Source organism: Ailuropoda melanoleuca, chromosome 3 (assembly GCF_002007445.2).
Source record: "Ailuropoda melanoleuca isolate Jingjing chromosome 3, ASM200744v2, whole genome shotgun sequence".
NCBI lineage: Eukaryota > Metazoa > Chordata > Mammalia > Carnivora > Ursidae > Ailuropoda > Ailuropoda melanoleuca.
Genome location: NC_048220.1, coordinates 55,602,416 through 55,624,382, shown reverse-complemented (window position 1 = coordinate 55,624,382; position 21,967 = coordinate 55,602,416). Strand labels below are relative to the sequence as shown.

General features: G+C 40.1%; 1 protein-coding gene across 1 annotated transcript in view; it reads right to left on the bottom strand.

The window, feature by feature from the left end:
* The window catches only part of RASGRF2 (Ras protein specific guanine nucleotide releasing factor 2), a 229,871-nt gene that overhangs the window by 160,348 nt on the left and 47,556 nt on the right, over positions 1–21,967 (bottom strand). The window contains exon 2 of the mRNA XM_019796394.2: positions 4,203–4,309. Within this exon, the coding sequence (XP_019651953.1) occupies positions 4,203–4,309 (107 nt within the window). The remainder of the gene's footprint in view (positions 1–4,202; positions 4,310–21,967) is intronic.

The window sequence follows — 21,967 nt, the reverse complement described above, 5'->3', positions numbered from 1 at the left end:
TACAATCGGAAAAATTAGACAGCAGGCAAAAGACACAGTAGGACAGTCTCAAACACCGAAAGCATAAGCCATACCTTTGCAGGGAGAAAAAAAAAGAAAAACTGTGCATATTCCATGGTGCACTGTACCAGGCACAATATTCTCTACGTCTCCAACTTGTCACAAGGCCTCCCCTAACCTGAGCTTTGGTAGAAACCCAAAGCCAGCTTTCCCCTCAGGACACACCCTACTTCTCTAGTAGCTTCTAATACTCATTTTCTCATATCTTACACAGCAAGGGCAAGGAGATCCCTCAGAAGGGCTCCTTATAGCCCCTTCCAGGCAAGCAGGCCCTCCCATTCCCTGCAGAGGCCCTTCCTGACCAGCGCTCATCATCTCTGCCCCACAAACCTGCTTTCATCCATCATTTCTTCTCCCAGAAAATGACACTTTCCACACTAGGGGCCTGAGAGATGTGTTAGATATCTAATACGGCTCGCATCCAGGTGGTCACAAGTCCCAGAGGAAGCCTATCTTCCACCCCATCTTTGGAATACTCTCCACTTCTCTTAACCGTCACAGACCAGGTCCTTCAGGTCTTAGGCTTAGTCCAGAACGGGAAGAGCTTGGAGCCTCCGCACACCTAGATCCTCTTCCAGGCCACGACCACCACCTAACTGCATAGGCTTTGCTTGGTTAGTTTCCAGCAGATGAAAAGTGGAGAAAAAGTGCTGTGGATGTTGTCTTTTCAGCCAATGAGCGCTAAGGACCCATAATTAACTGAGTCAATGTTTTTGACTGTCCTAACATCAATGACTAAATCAACCATAGTAGACAGATAAGACCAAGAGGACAACAACAAGAAAAATCAGGTTATTAGGAATATCCAGAGTTCCATGCTCAACTACCAAACCACTTATGGAATAAGCATAGAACTTCAATGCCATTAAAATGCTCTGGACTCTCTTCATCCAGACAAAAATAAGACTGAGTCTTGCTAGCAGCTTCCCATGAACTGGTGCCAATAATAAGTGATGGAATGATATTATAAATGCGCCAGTGTTCTAGAAATGTAATATTGGCCAACTTCAAGAAAAACTGTAAAACAAGCTTTCTGGACCCTGTCAGAGCTCCAAAATGAGAATATAATTTCCAAAAAGATTTTTCCTTGGGCCCCGTCTAAGGGAGAAAACATGCAACTCAACATCCCGCCAAAAGCCCAGAGATCCCCTGAAGTCAAACTGGAACAAGTAGGTTCAGCTCTGAGGTACAAGAGCCAGCAGCAAGAATGTGACTTTCATGGCACTCAAGGACACCATGCCCAACCCAGTACTGAGAAGACATCCCAGGAAAACAGCAGAGACCAGGAGAAGGGTTCTGAGCGGTCCCTGTTTCCATGCAGTGTCAGCAGGACACTCAGAAAAGAACTGATCTTGGGCTAAAATAGTCATCAGTTAACCAACAGCTCAGACTTTTAAAAAGAGGCATCAATAAAACCATAATTACGGAGCATTTTCTATTAAAAAAGCAGTGGCACCCAGTTAACACCATCACACTGTCCTCTGATATTTAGTCAACCAATCAGTTGTGTCATTAGCCCAATGCCAAGCAAAACTGGCTGACAAACTCTTTCTCTGAATCAGCTTCATTAACTTTCTGGCTCTGCACATGTATGAACAGTCAGAATGAATTTCACAGATCCAAGTTTACACCAAAAACTCCACTCAGAAGACTTCAATGAAAAAGTTATCTTCCCTGATTTATAAAACAAAAAAAATTAAGAAGCATCTCAATGCAAAAAGTCAAATATAAGAACTCCAGTAGAAAGCAGTCTGATTAAAAAGAAGTCATCAAAGAACCCAGTCCTGGGCCTCAAATCAAAGGAAAACCAAATCTAATGGACCAAAAAGTCAGGACATTAAAAAAAATCAATTATTCACTAAATCTTCAAATCCACAAGAGAATTTTGATCGTTCACTCACCTAAACCACTAAGGTGGCTTCTAAAGTCTGTCTTCTGACAAGACCACAAGTGCCTTGCTTTTGATCATATGTCAGTCAACCCCAAATACTGACCCACACCCACATATATGACAAAGTTCTCATTGTATAGGGAAAAAAAAAAACCGCACTTAAAATCTAACCATTTTTTAAGTAATTCACACTCTCTATTTGGTCCACCCCAGTATTGGCTTGGCAACTACAAAGGTAAGATATTTAGGTTACTAATAGTATCTGGCTTTTCTGGAATGAAAAAAGGCAGGGGGGAGGGGGGGACAAATACACATGTTTTGAGTTATTTACTTCGTTTTAATTCCCAGGTAGGAAGGAATTACACAGAGGTTTTGTCTAGAAAGAACCCGAGAGTTCTACCTTGACAACCTGGTATTTCTTTCACCTTTGAAGACTTGGCCTTCTTTCTATAGCAAGTCATTGTACATTACAGTAAAGTCTGGAGCAAAACCCTCAGACAAAAAAAATGAGAGAACAGACAGCTGAACGGTGTGCCAGGATCGTGGTGCAGACAAGCTGCCTCCGGGGCCCACTCGGAGAGCAGCATTTGGTGCCAACCCTGTGCATCTCAAAGAAATACTTTGAAGAGGAGGAAAGAAAATGAACGGAAATATTTTGCAAATAACATCTTCTACTCTCAACCCCGATCTTACATTAATCTATTTGCATCTCTGCATAGAGGAAAAGAAAAAGAAACAGAAAAGGGGAAGATTGAAGAGAAAAAGACGGGACTAAAGACAGGTACAATCCAAAACACCGGTTAAGGCTCTGGAGTCAGATTAATCTGGGTTTGAAGCCCAGCTCTGCAGTTTAACAACTTCACGTCAGATGTTGGCCAATCTGCTTAATAATCATAAGCCTTTGTTTCCTCATCTGTAAAGTGGGTAGTTGTGAGGAATAAACAAAGCATGTAAAACACTTAGCATGTTGCCTGACACAGAGGAGGCAGGTGGTCAATAAAAAGTAGTTGAAGAAAAAAGAGAGGTGGGGAGGGGAGAAGAGGGAGGAGACTTTCAGGGAAAAAAATCTCAAGGGTTCAAGAAGAGTCTAAACTCAGAACAAATGCCCCATCCTCTTTGCAATCAATCTGAAAATATTTCTTGGTCACCTACTACATAATTCGCACTGTGCCTTGTTCGGAAATGAAGACTTCTCCTCCTCACTCTCAAGGTGCATGCAATCCAGCTCAAGACACAGAAATCACACATGTGAAATATGTAAAAAACCAAACCAAAACAAAACCCTAAGTTGTCCTAAATTGTTAAATATTCTATGTGTAGTGATGCAACTGCTTCGGCAATTTCGCGAAAGGGCCTGTGAGGGCTACTTGTGGGGGACAGTTTCAGGCTCAGGGGCAGTGGAGACATGTACAGGCACTTAGGAGAAGCAGGGGGCACGTCAGGTGAAGGAAAGGAAGATGTGCCCCAAATGGAGTTTTGCCATGGAAGCAGCGGGGATATAAGCAGGGACTTACAGAGTAACCAGAGACTGGACTAGGGAGGGGACAGGCAGGAAAGCAGCGAGCATGGGACGTATTTGAAGCACAAATGGGCTGGACTTAAGAAATGAATATGAAAAACACAAGAGAGGGATCTGCCTGAGTCTCTTTCAGATTTCTTGTTCTTGTTTGAGGTTGAGTGAGTTCTTTCTACCTTCCTGGGATTTCTTAGGAGGAAATAAAATCATACTCTTCTATCTCCCTAGATAGAGTCAGCATCACCCTTCTTGATAACCAGGTTGCCCAGGGCAGGGTTTACAGATGTGGGCTCGCCTGGCTCCCTGTTCCGGCCCTGCCACCTACCAGCTGTGCGACCTCACACAAGCAAACCAACCTTCTGGGCTTCATTTTCCTTCTCTGTAAAAGGGGTAATTATAATTCCCACTCTCAGATTGTTGAGAGGATAAGCAAATCAATACGATTAATAAATGCTTTAATTGAGAAGCACTTAGAAGAGTACCTGGCACACAGGCACAATCCACAAAAGTGACCTATTACTATTATTATTACCGTTATATATATTACTTTTCATCTTTAGCTAGAATTTAGCCATAAAAAGCTCAAAGAATCATCTCACACATCACTAAAGAGGAGGTACCAAGGGGAAACCCATCTTGGAATTGCAAGTTCTTCCAAAACTACAGCCAACAGTGAAAACTCCAATATGAGAGACCCAGGCAACCCAGTGTCACACAGAGGATTTGAATCCATACCTGGCTTGGTGAATGGCCTCCATCCACTCTTTACCATCCTGCTCCTCCTCACAGCGCAGCTCCAGAGGTTTCTGACCTTCGTGGCCAAAAAGAACGGTAAAGTAATACTGGAGAGAAAAACAAACAAAGTTTAGTTTTATTTTTCAAGCATGACCACATAATACAGTATTTCCCTACAAAGGGTATATGTTTAAAAAATGCATCAGCACTATATAAATCATATTTCGAAATGCAGTATCACTCCCAGTCCACTTGGCAATGACTTTGCACCTAGAAGATACAATAGGTTGCATCTTAACACCCTTCTGTGAGGTCAGCCCACAACACCTCCCTGGATACAGAGAAGATACTGGATAAGACTCTACATAGAGGCATGATGAAAACTCCTTACCGAAACTTCTAAACCTCATAAAGGATAGCTACAAAAAAATTTACTATAAATATTTTACCTATTGGTGTACTATTACAAGCAACCCTTCTGGGGTGCGTGGGGGGCTCAGTCAGTTAAGCGTCTGCCTTTGGCTCAGGTCATGATCCCAGGGTCCTGAGATCGAGCCCCGAGTCAGGGAGCCCTGCTCAAAATCTGCTACTTCCTCTGCCCGTCCCCTCTGCTCGCACGTGCTCTCTCTGTCTCACTCTCTCTCAGATTAATAAATAGAAATCTTTACTTAAAAAAAAAAACACAAGCAACCCTTCCAAAATCAAAAATAAGAAAAAGATGGCCGTTACCAACACTTCTATTTATTAATTCTGCCTGGAGGGCAATATAGAAAAATAAAGGAAAAAGGCATGAGAAATGGAAAGCAAGGGAAAAAATCATTTTCACAGCTGATATAATTGTCTATATTAAAAGTTCATTGAAAAACTATTAGAATAAGAACACTGAACAAAATAGTTAAATACAAAAATCAATACACAAAAGTTTATTGCACTTTGGTATAATATCAACAAACACAAGCTTAATTTTGAAAACACAGCATTTGCAAAAACAAATATAAGTAACTTAAGACTAAGTATAAGAAAATGTGTTTATCACCTCTAAGAAGTAAATTAATCTATTATTTCAATGTATTTCAATAAAACCATCAGGAGTTTTAATTTTTGGTAGAATGTGACAAACTGAACTTGAAATCCACTCCAGAGAAGCTTTCACTTTCAACCAGTCTGTCTGAGGACCGACATATTAATTACCAAACTGAGACTGTCTGGAAAGGACATGTGACTGGAGAGCTTTTTATTATACAAGAAGGATCAGAAAATACACTGGACCTGCCCAGGACGTCTTCCTGGGGCATAAAAAGAACCAGGCCACAGAGCTGCTCTAAGGGAGAGCCAAAGCCAAACACAGAGTTCTTTCTGTCGTCCCACCTTCCCACCCACCCCAAGGTTTTGTTTATTCAGTGTGACAGTTACGTGCTCATTTTTTTCAAATGAATTAAAAACCTTCAGGGCCATAATCTAGAGATAAGAATTTCCAGCATAAGGGGAAAGAGAGGGAGAGAGAGAGAGAAAGCAAGACACAGTCTCTTAATTACAGTGGACAAGCTGATGGTCACCAGAGGGGAGGTGGGTGGGACGATGGGGGAATAGGTGAGAGGGATGAAGGAGGCACTTGCTGTGAAGAGCACAGGGTGATGTACGAAGTGTTGAAACACTGTATTGTACACCCGAGACTAATGTAACACTGTATGTTAACTAACTGGGATTAAAATAAAAACTTAAGAAAAAAAAGAATTTCCAGCACAATTTTACCAAAAAGAACAAAACTGGCTAAGAGACTTCTCTGTACATAAATCATCGGTCCATTGAGGACTCTGAGTCATGCCTGTGCGATAATCCACCACACTTCCCACGGACAGTCCTAAGCCCCATAAATGGCAAGCTGTCTTTACTTCTTAAACCTCTTGTCCAGTCAGAGCACTAAATGCTAGGAACCAGGGGGAAATAATCTGATGGAAAAGGCCACAGAGAGTGAGAAGAATTGAGTTTACCACTGTATTCAATAAAGCTCCATTTAAATTTGAGAGGAAAAAAGTCGAAACTCAATAATATAACAAATCAGTATCTTAAAGGTCAACCCTATAAGTGATGGCATTTCAGTAACTGCTGGCTACTGTCCAAGCTCAGTCATCCAGCCCAGGGAGAGGAGACGCTTAATGAACTGGCCCAAGCCACTGAAAAGCTGCAACCAGCACCTCGACAGCAACTGCTACTCTGAAACCCAATTAAAAGACACCTTTCAAAGACAGCAAGGCAATTATATTAGCACAGGACCTCCAAAGGTTACACCATGTCTCAGGCATAACAATGATGGTTTTGAGAAGTACATGTTCTATTTCCAGGAGTTCACTTAACAAATTCAGCTCAGCTACAAAAAATTAAACAGTGCCTCTGCACATACCTGCAAATTATTTGTTTTTAACCCTTCATCAAAGTTTTCATTGCATAGAATATTCTGGCCTCATTCTGATATGAACTTAGTATACCATGGATCGATGTGTCGGGCGTGGGGCTTTAAAGGTCCCCTTGGGGATCAGAAGTAGCAGCAGACACCCTTGACGGTACCCTGGGACCTCAGACCTGCCCCGTTGCAGGAACCTGGAGGAGAGGTTCCAAAGTACTGGGTCATTGTCAAATGCAAGGAGGAATTAAAACAATGATGACCTTGTTTATGTCTTTAAATTTAGCATCTACAATGACAGTGAGTTTCTCTTCCTTTTCTTCCTAGATAGTCTCACCTGTTTCCCAGACCTATTTCTCCAGGCAGATTCTCTCCCAGGTGCTAGCCCCATATTTCTCCTATTAGACAGCATTTCAGTCAGATCCAAAATTGAATTCATTACCTTCCCTCTCTTCCTCCCATCCCCCAAACCTCCTCCTCCTCCCCTCTGCCCTCACAACTATTCCCGCTCCTCGTCTTTTCTCTGTCAAGTAAATCTTTTTTTTTTTAGACTGCTTTCATTTTTTAAAGATTTTATTTATTTATTCATGAGAGACAGAGAGGCAGAGGCAGAAGGAGAAGCAGGCTCTCCGCTGAGCAGCAAGCCTGATGCGGGGCTCCATCCCACGACCCCGGGACCATAACCTGAGCCAAAGGAAGACGCTTAACCGACTGAGCCACCCAGGTACCCCCGTCAAGTGAATCTTTATTCAATGGTTGCCCCAACGAGGAACCCCAAAGTCATCTTCAACAACTCCCTCTCATCACCCCACATTTGGTTTCACCAAGGCTCACTTGTAGGACTCTCTTCTGGCTTTTATTATCCCTCACCTAGACTACTGTAGCAGCTACCATCAGATGACAAGTACGACAGCTTTGAAATTCACTTGAAATTCCTTTATCTAAAGTTGACCTCCCTCCTTCTTTGCCCCATGGCCACTATGATAGCACAAAGTAGAAGGTTAAAGGCCCTTCCCAAAGGAAGACAGGATGACCTAGAGAAGTCCCAGTGAGTTGGGAACACAAGGAGAAGTGAAGAGGGAAGAAGTGGTCAAGGTAAAGAGAGAAATCAGGAGACAGAGACATATACGGTACGGCTTCTCCCCACTCAGGGCTAAAATCCCAGAAGGAGGTGAGGGGTTAAAAGGGTTGATAACAAAAACCAAAAGTCAAGCTTCTTGCTATGCTTACAAACCCTTACTGGTATTCTCAAACACTAAGAGCCAATCTTATGCAGGCTGAAAATGCCCTTCACTAATTGGTTCCATTCTCCATCTTTCACCTCGTTTCTGTCTGTTTCCTTCAAGGCATGCCCAACTCCAGCCACAACAAGGTATCACTCCCACCAGAAGACAAGCTCTTTCCTCAGCCTCACGCTACTGACAGTACCACGGGTGTGAATCCTGACTCCCCAAGTGGTAACTCAAGAACTTGGGCAAGTCACATAACTCTCCCAAGCCTGAGTTTCCTCCCGGGCAAAACAAGGGCAATGACGTAGGCCTGACAGGGTCAAATTAGCTGACGCGCAGTGTCTGGCACACAGTAGGCACTTCACGAATGTTCATTCCCTTCTCTATCAGTGCACCTTTGCCTTCACACACCTTGCTTCTTCTTTCATCCCCAGCCTCTTCTCCACCTACAAGTTCTTACCAAATTTTCATGACTCAGGTCACCGAAATGTCAGTCCTCTGAGAATCTTTCCCTGGTATCTTCTGGCAAAAAGGAGTCACTCTGTCCTCCGGGTTTCAGTACCCCATATGCCCTCTTCTCATATCACCTTGGAGCTGTCCACGTGTGTGTCTCTCTTTCCTACCAGCTTTGTCCCTTTGTACCCTTGATCCTAGCACTGTGCTAGGCACACACGAAGCCCCCAGTACTGTTTGATAAACAAATGATCACCAGTAAAGAAACATGAAGTCTAATTAAACTAACACATTTGCTTCAAACAGCCACAGGTGATGATAAATGCCATGACTATATAATCATATCCAGGTGGCCGTCCAGAGAAGGGATTTAAAAAAGATTGCTTAAACTACCAAGAGGTTTTTTAACCTAAGTATGGAAATTCAGAACACCATGATGAGCTCACAAACACCCAGAAGAGCAGTAAGAACACTTACCATGGTTTGGCAGATTCATCAAAGATTCTCACCTCTTACCTACAACGACTGTAAAAAGCCAGAAAGAACACAATGAACAGACCTAGCACATTTAAATGTTCGGGGTCTTTTGGGTATCTATTGTAGCTTTGTACGAATTTTCGTTTTTCTGTTATTATAATGGGTTTGCTGTTGTTTATGCTATGAGGTTTTGCAGAGAGAACAAATGTAACCCAATATGAAAACACAGGCGCACTTAAAACTCTCGTCCTTAAGCTCCTGTAAGTTAGAAACAAATTTATAGCTAACAGTGGCAATTGTTGAGAAATAGGACTACAGGACCACTTCCACTTTCTGCATTTCTAAATTGTTCGAATCACAATAAACACATACAGCTATATAGCCAAAAAACAAAAACCAAAAAACACATGCTCATTCCATTTTTAAATTGTTGGAGTCATTTCTAACAGACACATTCAGCTATATAATCAATAATAAAGACACCTATTTTAAAAACTATGTTCACATCTTTATAATAGAACCTATCTATCTAGAGAAAGTAAATTACATTGGTCAAATCAGTGATGTTCAAGGCAGATTCAAAACTACCGTGGTTTTTAATAAAGTATACGGCAGAAAAATAACTTCTTTTTAAAAATGCTGTTCCAAAAATAAATAAATAAATAAATAAATAAAAATTTTAAAAAATAACAATGCTGTTCCAGATCTATTAATATTTGGATGGTACTGCACGGTTTTAAATTATTACGTATGTTCTTGAAATTTTTCACTTTTAGATTAAGAGAACCAACACCAGCCCTCTGTCTTCAGCCACTGAAGTCAGAAAATCTTCCTGGTATCCCTTTCCCAGGGCCCCTGCCAAGGAGGAGGGATGGGAGACGCCCCACAGGAACCCACAGTGGTCTTCTCCTTTGGGCTTTCCAGTTGCCTGACCTGGCAAGTCAGACACAGGATGGATAAAGGAACGGGACCCTTCCAAATTGTCCCTGGCTGGGTGACTTACACCCATGGGACTAGGGATCCTGATAGCACAGCAGCCTGGCAGGGGGCAGTGCCTCCGGGATCACAGCAAGGCTCTAACACGGGGTGGAGCGCTCCATCTTCACTAGGCCTTGGGGTCTGGCCTCTGAGCCCCTGGGAATGTGAACAACACTATTCAGTGGCCCTTTGCGGCCCAGAGCGTATTTTTCCCCATTTCGCTCATGGGTTGCTATGGCCCTCCAACCCAAAGGGGAGACTACATTGTTTCTGGATGTAGAAAGAAAGCTGTGTATAGCAGTCTAGGTCCATTTTCAACATGATAATAAAGTATGTGGTCCTGTTAATCTTCCTATGATTCATTACCTCCCGCTCTTTCTCGTTCTTTCTGTAACTGCTTGTAGAGTGGAAATAAAATACATCTGAAACATTTGCTGCACTGATGAAATTGAGTTTTATGTGCTCTATACTACTCATTTTGACTCTGAGGAGCTCAACTTCCCCCAAGCTGACAACTGAGCTATCTTTAACATGCACAGGAACTCCAAATAATGTTTTCCCGGCATATGACTGGCCCTTCGAAGAGAAAAGTAGCCTATCCCTGAGCCCTACAGGCACAGACAGAGCCCTCTAAATCGGCTGTGCTGCCACGGCCATGAGAGAGACAGAAGACAGATGGAAAACAACAGTCAGGTGGACATAAAAAGGGGGGAAATACTTCAGGTTTCTTGATACAATTCTCCTCCTCAAATTCTCACTCCCTGGTATTCCTGTCATTGAAATGGCACTTGTAAGGTACCTCTCTGCCCACAGCATTGGCTCACCATCGTGCCAGCTGGTGGGGCACTAACTGAAGAAAAGTCTAAAGCTTTATGCCCTTGACCCAGCTCCAGTGGTATCCAGGAGAGAAAACATTTCACTCTCCTGCCTTAGTGATAGTTTTTCTCTCCTGGGATCATTTCTTTACCACAGATCTATCTCACAGGCAGTTTTAGCTCCAAAGAAGATTCTGTGTAAATTAAAGCAGGCCGATTTCCCAACTACCTTGGAGACTCCGTCTTTTCATATCATAGTTATATGGTGAAGCCCTTCATTGTTAAAACATATGTCAAATCATCCAACTACGTCCTCCAGGTTTTCTTAGAAACAAAGATCTAAGATGCTGAAGGCTTTCTTCCTCCCTGTTGGTTTACTTCCTTTTTTACTCTGAGATTCAGAGGCCTTGCCATGGGCATATTCACTTCAGTACAAGACGACTTCACAGATTTACCCCAGCATCTGAGCAGGCAGCGGGATTCTGCGGAAAGAGCCCCAGGCTAGAAGGTGGGACGTCAGGTTTTTCCTCTTGCCTCTAGAGACTGTGTGTGAACTGGGTAAGTTCTTGTGCTCAGTTTGCTCTTGGGCCCAGGTGAAGACAAGGCCACTTCTCCTACTAACCCCCAAGGTAAAGATCAAATGCAATCATACATCTCAAAGTGCCTTGAAAGGCATTAAGCACATCTTGTCATTGCTGTGGGGATGGAATTGCCAGATCTCACTTGGGAACCAGTCATTTCAAGTCTGCCTAGGACACTGGCCTTGGTCCAGATCCACAAATCTGGGTAATTCAAATGTCCCTTGCTTTTTTCCCACTGTTCTTCTCAGATAAAAGTGCATGGGGAAAAGGAGAAAAAGATGTATTAAAATTATTAGCCAGCACACTGGGTACCCGGTAATTAAGAAGAGGTCATACTGTCTTTGTTGTGGTGGTTGGTGGTTGTTTTGTTCTTGTGGATTTTTTTGTGGTTGTTTGATATTCATGATGAAAAGATCCTTAATTCTGCCAAAGACTTAGAGAGAAGCTTGAAGCTTCAATGACATGCAAGAGTTTGATTGGTCCCAATAGAAGCCAATGCATTGACTGTGAACTTGAAATGATGAGTATGACAAAGTAAAATCCACACTATGTTGTAATATCAGTTTTTAAGAACTGACTCGGAATATATTCTTCTATTAAACATATTTTAGGTTTTAATTGAATAAGAATTTAACTTAGAAATCAGCTCAAGGAGTAAGAGTTTAACTGCCTCCTACTGTGGTTTTCTACAACCAAAATACATTGTGTCTGGCTTCCAAATTTCATAAAGAACAGAGTTAAATTAAACTGTACCCATTTAAGAGCGACAAAGACAAGATGCCAGAAAACCTGTCATTTTAAGAATGGCTAAAAGAACTTGAATATTTGGTTGCTCTTCAAATCTTCAAGAGGCTATCATATAAAAACTGGAACAGAGAAACTTTTCATCGACCAAGGGATCTGAGCTCCCATAAATCACCAAGCTTACTGAAATTTATGAAAAGGGAGGCATGATGCATGGTGGCCGAAGTCATCATCCCTGACTGGCAAGGGAAAGACAATGATTCCTCTCTATGTTTCATTAAGTCTCACACAAGTTCCTGTCTTTCTTTTGCATTACCACTCCAGACAGGGATGGACATTGTTGAAGATAACATGTGATCTCCGTGATTGACTTCACTCCACCTCCAGCCTTCCCATTTACTTAGTATCGAGAGAGAGAGAGAGACATCTAACTCTGGTCAACCAGAGACATCTAACTGACTGAGCACACTAGAGAATTCAGTCACAATTGCCACAGCCTTTTCTCACAGTGAGATGATGAAACTTTATCATCTTGACAATATCCATTCCACCCTGGCCTCTCACAAACTAATCTGGGACCCCTAACTTCACAAGTTCTAAATAATGAAGCCCCCAAAGCCCCTTTACTTCATACCATTTTCATCACTTTCTCATTTCAACCATTGACTTTATTTATTTTCCATTTGCCAACCACATTCTCATTTATGCAGACGGTATATACAATACAAATGTCTGCTGTTAATACCCAGGGTAGTTAGTGCCATGTGGCGGAGAGGAAAATACTTGGACACAGAGACAAGTAAGTCCTACAGACTGCTTGCTGCAAGCCTCTTCTTGAGGTGCTCTGTCGAAGAAGGACCGTGGTTATGCCAAAACATGGGCAGGGGAAATGTGGATAATGAGATAGACTTGAGATTTATCCTGTGTGGTTCCAGAAGACACCAAGAGGAATAATAGGTTAGAGATTTAGGAGACCTTTCCAAAAGTGTAATGAGATGCTGTCACTAGTTGGCCATCTCTCAGTGGTGTTTAAAAAGGGATGCAAACAGAAGGTATTTGCAAAGGGTGTGCAATAGAAGAGACATATAAACAATGTGAGACTGCTGTTTTGACTTTGCTATTCAATATCTCAATTTTTATTGCATGGATTTTACCAAAATGGGAATAAAAGAAAATACATATCTAAGTAAAGAAATAATTAGTGCCTTTTAAGAAGGAAAGTCTTTTATGACATTGTACCAGGTTTATATTGATAATCATCAGTTACACATATCAAATTAACAAGGAACCAAAGTTGTATTGATGGTTTTTCATCAGAAGCACTGGGTCCATAATTTTGCATAAGTGACCAAAAAATCAATTGCACCAAAAATAATAAGATACCTAGGAATAAACCTAATCAAAGAGGTAAAAGACCTGTACTTTGAAAACTATAAAATATTGATGCAAGTAATTAAACATGACACAAATAAATGGAAAGACATTTCAAGCTTATGGATTGGAAGAACAAATATTGCCAAAATGTCTATACTACCCAAAGTTCATCTACACATTTAAAGTAATCCCTATCAAAATACCAACAGCATTTTTCACAGAATTAAAACAAATACTCCTAAAATTTATATGGAACCACGAAAGACACAGAATTGCCAAAGAATCTTGAAAAAGAAGAACAAAGCTGAAGGCATCACATTTCTGGACTCCTACGTTATACTACAAAGCTGCGTTAATCAAAACAGTATGGTACTGGCACAAAAATAGACACACAGATCCATGGAACAGAATAGAAAATCCAGAAATGAATCCATAATTGTATGGTCAACCAAGCTTCAACAAAGCAGGAAAGAATATCTAATGGGGAAAAAGTCTCTTCAACAAATGGTATTGGGAAAACTGGACAGCAGTATGCAAAAGAATGAAACTGGACCACTTTTTTACACCATACACAAAAATAAACTCAAAATGGATTAAAGACCTGAATGGGAGACCTGAAACCATAAAAATCCTAGAAGAGAGCACAGGCAGTAACTTCTCTGGCATCGGCCACAGCCACTTCTTTCTAGATACATCTACTGAGGAGGGAACACAAAAGCAAAAATAAACTATAGGGACTTCGTCAACATAAAATACTTCTGCACAGCAAAGGAAACAATCAACGAAACTCAAAGGCAACCTAGAGAATGGGAGACAATATTTACCAATGACAAATCCAATAAAGAGTTTGTATCCAAAATACATAAAGAACTTATACAACTCAGAAAGGGAAGGGCTTTTTGTTAGCATCTCTGTAACTAGAAGGCAGTTTTAGATTATAACCATAGGTCTACGTGTGCGTTTTTGTAAAGTGCCTGTGTTTGCTGTGGACAAGGTTCATTATTTTGTAACATCTAAGCTTTTTGGATGTCCCAAGATGATAATATATGATAAAATGTATCACTAGTGAACTAACCAACTTATAAGTTTCTTTTTGTTATAATTGATAGAAAGGAAGCATCTCAGATATGGAATTGTTAAACTGGCTCTGAGAAATGTACGTCTGGACTTACCCATTAGGTTGGCAGCAGAGGGGCAGAAGGAAATATAAAGGGAAAGATGTATGCAGATGTGTTCATATTTACATTTTAATGATAACTGTTTAAATGTGTGTGCATCTCCTTTGGCTGTCCTATAGGAATACATGAAGTGATTCAATGGAAACATATGTCCTTGCTAATATTTGAATAGTACAGACTGGATAATGAATTCTTTTAGAAGCATTATAAATTGTGTACTCTGTTACTTTATGTCTCATTTTTAATTGAACATTAAGTGAATGCAGTATTTTAATTGTACTTCTGCCAATATCTTTATCTAGAGTCCTGTTGCCATTTTTGTCTTTTGTGAAATTTTTGCTGCTGAGAAAGGCAGGATCATATTTTTTCCTTTCAGATAGAGTTGGTGTAGTGTATTGTTGGTTATGAAAATACCCATAATTTTGAGACTTTGAAATGGTAAATATTCATGGTGTGTAAAAAAGCACGATACATAACTGTCGCAGCTTAATTACATTAAAATATTTAGCTGTGTATATACACACACGGGACCTAGAAGTCAAACTACAAACTGCTTGAGATTATGGATGACTTTGTTCTTTGCTTCTTGTGTTTTTCAGTTTCCTTTTATGCACATGTTAACCTTTAAAAGACAAATTTTTTAAAACCTGGAAAAAAAGAGAACTTACAAAATTCAACACCCGAAAAACAAATAATCCAATTAAAAGTGGGCAGAAGACGTGAACAGATATTTCTTCAAAGAAGAAGGAGAGAGATGGCCCACAAACATAAGAAAAGATGTTCAATATCACTCATCATCAGGGAAATGCAAATCAAAACTACAGTGGGATCACGTCACACTGGTCAGAAATGCTAAAATCAAAAACAAAGGAACAAGAGTTGGTGAAGATGTGGAGAAAAAGGAAACTTCATGCACTGATGGTGGGAATGTATGGAAGCTCCAAAAAAACTAAAAACAGAACTACCCTATGATCTAGTAATTCCATCACTGGGTATTTACAAAAAACAACTTATTCAAAGGGATACATGCACCCTATGTTTATAGTAGCATTACCTACAATAGCCAAGATATGGGAACAGCCCAAGGGCCCATCAATTAATGAATGGATAAAGAAGATGTGGTATACAACGGAATATTATTCAGCCACAAAAAAGAATGAAATCTTGCCATTTGCAACAACATGAATGGAGTTAAAGAGTATAATGCTAACCAAAGTAAGTCAGTCAGAGAAAGACAAATACCATATGATTTCTCTCATGTGGAATTTAAGAAATAATGCACATGAGCAAAGGGGGGAAAAGAGAAAAAGAAACCATGAAACAGACTCTTAACTATAGAGAACAAACTGATGGTTACCCGAGGGATGGAGGGTGGGGGGATGGTTGAAAAGGTGATGGGGATCAAGGAGTTCACTTGTCATGATGAGCACAGAGTGATGTACGGAAGTGTGCAATCACCGTATTGTACACCTACAACTAATATAACACAGTATGTTAACTAACTGGAACTAAAATAAAATAAAAATACTTCAAACTCTAGTCAATTAATTAATTAATTAATAATCATGCTCGCTAAGAATATATTCAAGAATATTCTTAGGAATATTTCTTATTTTACATATTAAGTGTCAAAGCAGGCAATAAAATAACACACTAGCACATTTCAGTTGCTGCCCAACAAGGGGAGGACAGAGCTCAGAGACTGGGTGTAAAACAAACTTCATTAAAAAAAAAAAAAAAGAAAGAAATTAATACCTATACCCAGAAAAAGCACTGACATAAAAAGCGAGACACATAAAGGATAAAGTTTACATAAAAATTTAACACTTTTTTATGATAAAAGATACATGAGCAAAGATGAAGATGGACTATGAGAAGTTATTTGTGATACAAATAGCTGACGATTATAATTCATATGCATAATCAATAAGAAAAATAACCCATAGGAAAATAGGTGAGACTATAAATAGGCAAATTACAAAATAGAAAATAAAGCCTTCCCAAGGGTGCATTGGTGGCTCTGTTAGTTAAGCATCTGCCTTAGGCTCAGATCATGATCCCAGGGTCGTGGGATCAAGTCCCACATCAGGCTCCTTGCTCAGCAGGGAGCCTGCTTCTCCCTCTGCCTCTGCCCCCTCCCACTCATATTCTCACCCACTCTGTGCGCTCCCTCTCTCTCTCAAATAAATAAATAAATAATCTTTTTTAAAAAAGAATATAAAGCCTTCCAATGGAATGAAAATATTCTCAACCTCACTAAACCTTAGGGAAATGCCAATTAAAATACTGAAATAACATTTTTATCCTCAGGTAGGGTACTATGAAAATAGCTTTACAATATAAGTATTATTGAACATAGGAAGATATGGAAGCATCAATACAACACTGGTGAGAGAACACTGATAAAAACTGACTTAGAAGAGTTGTTTGACAATATCTATTAAAATTTTGAATGATTTTCTGGTTTCAGTATTGGCAGGGTAGCTTTTATCACACTAACCCTCCAGCAGAGAACAATTATGAGTTCATACATACAGAAAGAGAAAAAGAGAGAAAGTTAATGGGGCAAAATGTTCATAACTAGTGAATCTGGACAAAGGACATATAAGGAGTTCTTTGCACTACTCTTGCAATTTTAAACAAATTTTAAACAAATTTTAAAATTTAAAACAATACCAAAATTAAAGTTTTTTAAAAGTTATTTTGCTAGGGGCACCAGGATGGCTCATTTGGTTAAGCATCTGACTCCTGGTTTTGGCTCAGGTCATGATCTCTGGGTCATGAGATCAAGACCCAGGTCGGGCTCTGCACTTGGGCAGGGAACCTGCTTGGGATTCTCTCTCTCTCTTTGCTTGCGCATCTCGACCCCACTCTCTTTCTCTATTAAAAAAAAAAATTATGTTGCTAGAAGGCAAATTCATAGTCATATCTCCAGGTATCTGTGGATCTCCTGAAAAAGTTTAGACCACCTATAACACTAGACTACTTTTGAACATATGATATGGAAAGAGATCAATATTATGTTAATAAGTCAAAAAAGTGACAGTAAGAGCAATAAGAGTAGTGCAACTAGTCCTTTACTTCAAAAGAAAAATAAATATATGTAACATCTATTTATATATGTGTATGTCTGTAAATGGATAAAGCAATATACTGAAAACACACAGTGATTAGAAAACGTAAAAGCACACCCCATCATTGAGTAATTCTACCTTCTTGAAAAACACTCATGTGCTCAAAGAGCACATAGAAGTATGTTCACTGCAATATTGTTTAATAGCAAAAAAAGCAATAATCTATATGTCTATCAATAAAAGGATAGCTAAGTAAACTATAGCATACCATGCATAGGTAGCTTAAAAGAATGAGTTCTTTATGTACCATCATGAATAAGACAGGCAATAAAAGCAAGCTAGATAATAAATACATTAAAAAAGCATTATTAAAACAAGGGGAAGAAAACATACCAAAATGTTAACAGTAGTTACTCCTGAGTAAGTATCTTTTTTTTAAAGTATGCTCTACACCCCATGTGGGACTCAAACTCACGACTCTGAGACCAAGAGTTGCGTGCTCCACCGACCAAGCCAGCCAGGCACGCCTATCTTCTTATTCGTAAATTTTATGCATTTGCCAAATTAGCCATAATGAGAATATACATTTTTTTTAAGATTTTATTTATTTATTCGTCCGAGAGACAGCCAGCGAAGAGGGAACACAAGCAGGGGGAGTGGGAGAGGAAGAAGCAGGCTCATAGCGGAGGAGCCTGATGTGGGGCTCGATCCCATAACGCCGGGATCACGCCCTGAGCCGAAGGCAGACGCTTAACCGCTGTGCCACCCAGGCGCCCCAAGAATATACATTTTTAAAGACAGAAATATAGTTCTATGTGTGGAAAAGACTTAAAAGTACTCAGGGCCTATTAGACATTTTCCTGCTTTAAAACAAAAAATACACTGAAGCATAGCCATAAAAAAGAAGGCTATTTGGTATGTATTTATTTATAAAAGTAGAAAAACATACAGTGAATTGCTGGCAACATTTTTGTAAATAAAAGGCGTTGAGGAACGTCTGGTGAACATGCCTGGCTATTAAATACCATAGGAGCAGAATTAGAAAGGGAGCTTAAAGTGTTGCCTAAATGTGAACTAGGAATGATGGTTTTGCTGGGTCTCTTTTCCTAGAAAGATTTTTAATATCAAAAATACTTTTTCACTTCATCTGCCGAGAGCTGAGAGCTTATAGGTGTCAGACATTTAGAAGAAAATGACAATCCCAAACCTCCAATAATCAGAATGGCTGAGAATACTAACCTTCCGTGCTGGAAAAGAAAACTGACACATGCTCATGCAAGTTAGCTAGAGCTTTAGAATTCTGCAGCCTCTCTAAAATCCTCAAAAACAACTAAACCTCTCTCAAATTCTCCAAAGTACTATGTCTTTAATTTAGCTTATGCTAAAGTTTGTTTCTCTTTGAGGAATATGTAACAAACCATCCAGTTTTCATCGTGAAAATGCAAGCCAAATACCACGGCTTTTGTCTACCACCTGTGTACGTTTCTTCACCCCTTATTAAAAAGTTTATTTTTTTCTTACCCATGACACAATACACATATATCATGTAAATATTGACAGCATAGAGAAGTAAAATTGGAGCGGAAAATTTACCCATAATTCTAACATCATTAAAAAATAACCACTGTTAAATTTTGATGTATTTCAATTCAGCCTATTTTCTAAAACCATCTTAATATTGTTGAGCTCATGCTGCATGTGCAATGTTATTCCAATGTTTTCCACGTCACACGATAACCGATATATTTTTCCATGTTACTTAAAGTGTGGTAAACATTTATAAAGCCTGTATGACGCTGAATAGAAAGGATATACTACAGTTTATCTTAATGTGGCTGCCTATATTTGAAATATTTGGTTTTTCAATTATTCCTCATAACATCTTGGTGCGTAACAATTGGTATTTAAATTTTGAGTTCGTCAGTTGGTTGAGAGTCTCAAGAATGAGCAAAAGATATGAGTAGTTTGTTTTCCTGAAACCTTTTTCAAAAAAATTTTTTAGGGATCTTTGCTCCACGTGTTTGCCACGGTTGAAGTGAGGCTGTGTATGACAGACCTGATCATTAGCTACTGAACGATACTCACATTTCAGCAACAGGGTGGCTCCATATGTGGCACTCTCACTAGAAATTATAAGCAGTTGAGTAGTTCCAACCCTCTAGGAGCTTACACTCGCAGGGGAGCTCCTTTAACCTGGGCAGCATATGAGAATGTTCGTGCCGCCACGGCTGGGTATAATAATAACAACAAGCGTCTATTCAGTGCTTACCATATGCCAGCCATCATGCTAAGACTCCTTCTGCATTTTCTCACTGAATGCCCACAATGACCCATGGTTTAGTCCCATTTTACAGACGAGGAAGTAGGCTCACAGAGGCATCATGGTCACCCCCAATCCCTCTGGGCATGTGCCCTAAAGCTGTAGGTCCAGGAGTAGTAATGGATGACTCACACTCATCCACCCACACTCTGTTTCCTATTGTCTCTCATGAAAGCTTTGTATGTGGCAAAGCTAGCCAGGTTGCATGAGTCCAAAACTCAGGACTCTGACTCAGACCCATGTTTTCATGGGTAAGAAAAAAATAAGACCTCTGAGTCTTTTTGCTGAGTGGACCCACCAAAGGATGCACCACATGAGAAGGAACAAACAGATGGGCTGGATGCTAGATAGACAATAAGTATGTCCAGAAAATAAACTTCCAAAAATTATCAAGTCTACACATCCTATTCTGTCCTTGAATTGCATAATGCTCCTATCTGCTGCCCTAACCATTTCTGTCCTCTTTTCTAATCTTTACCTTAGTGGCCTAAGAGATAAGAGGTGCTATAAAAGGAAAGGAGGGAAGGAGGGGGAAAAGACATAGAAGGAGGCAGGAAGAAATCCATTAGATAGTTATCAACCACCTTGCTGGTATGCAATATATATTTAATATATATCACATTCTGGTCTTAAGGACATCGCAATTTAGCTAAAGAGCTAAATCAGACACTCGCAAAGCAATTAAATAACAATATAAGATTAAATGGCAATGCAAGATGTATTGAAGCGCTAAAATAAGCTGTATGAAAATAGCAACCATCATCATTCATTTTTTCAGATTAATACACATTTGAGATAGTTGGTCCTGTATATTAGACCATGCCTATTAGATTTTGTCCTATTAGAGAGTGTTTACCATAAGTGAAGACCATAAATGCTACAAGAGTTCATTGCACAAACAGGTCAAAATACATCTGAGTCTCTCCCAAAGGCTCTAAGTCCCAGATAAGAAGGATGGTCCAGAGTATGAAATCATTAAGTGGCAACAGAATGTCAAGTATGAGGCAGAGGTCTCTTACTGGATGGCACTGGGGAAGCTTGAGGCTTTTAGAACCTCTCCCTTACTGCCTCTGCCAAGGGATGTGGACACTCCTGCTGCTCTTCCGACTATGCCTCCTTCCCCGGTTGACCCCCTCCCAAACGGGGGAGCCCCACATGACCTGCTCGCTCAGCAGCTGACACTCGGGGGGCTGGCTTCCTTTGTGGGTAGGGCCACCACTTTGAAGAGTAGCAAGAGGTCACACTTCCACCTGTGTTGTACCTGCAATTAAGGGTGCAAGGCTAGCATGCATCACAGTCGCCTTTGCTGGTCCTAATGCCAGCTTCCCTGGGTTCAGGTAACATCAGTGTCCCTTACGAACTTACATATCCTTGCACAGGTTGCTTAATTTCTATGTGCTTCAGCTTTTCTCATCTAAAAACATGGGTAAGAGTCATAGCTACCTCACAGAGTTATCATGAGAACCGCATGAGTTCTTACAAGTAAAGGGCTTATGTACATGGAGCTATTTTCAGTAACAAATTTGGATTTGCCTCACTCTTTATTTGCAGGGCCTGAGAACACAGATTCGATGTTAAGCTTAGGCCACATTGCCCCACATCGTTGAGGAGCAAGGTGTGCCCAGATTAATAAAATGGCCTTTGTTACTCATTTGATTGGATATTCTTCCACACATGGTCTATTGGTGAAAGCCCTAGAGGACAAAAGGAATCCAAACCCCTAACAGAAGGGTTCTAAGCTTGGCTCAATTCATTTATCCAATTTTAAAGCATTGCAGGAATTATTAGGAAATAAAATAAAATTTAATCTATAGGTAATAGTGATTTATTATGTTTTTTGAGCTGGAAACATGAGAAAATGAAAGCTGTGTTTTATAAGGATTAACCTGACAGCTGTATAAATCTTCTGTAGGAAATCTCTACATTCTTTCAAAACAGGGTTTGTTTGTTTTTTTTAAACAACAACAACAACAACAAAAACTAGCACTTTTTCTCTCCACATTTTCCAGCCAGATTTTTAAGGATTCTGCAATCAGTAATGAATTTCATCAAAGCAAGAACTGTGACTTAGATCTCTTCAATCCCAGTGCCTACCAGTGCCTGACACATAATAGGTGCTCTATAATGCTGACTGAATAAAT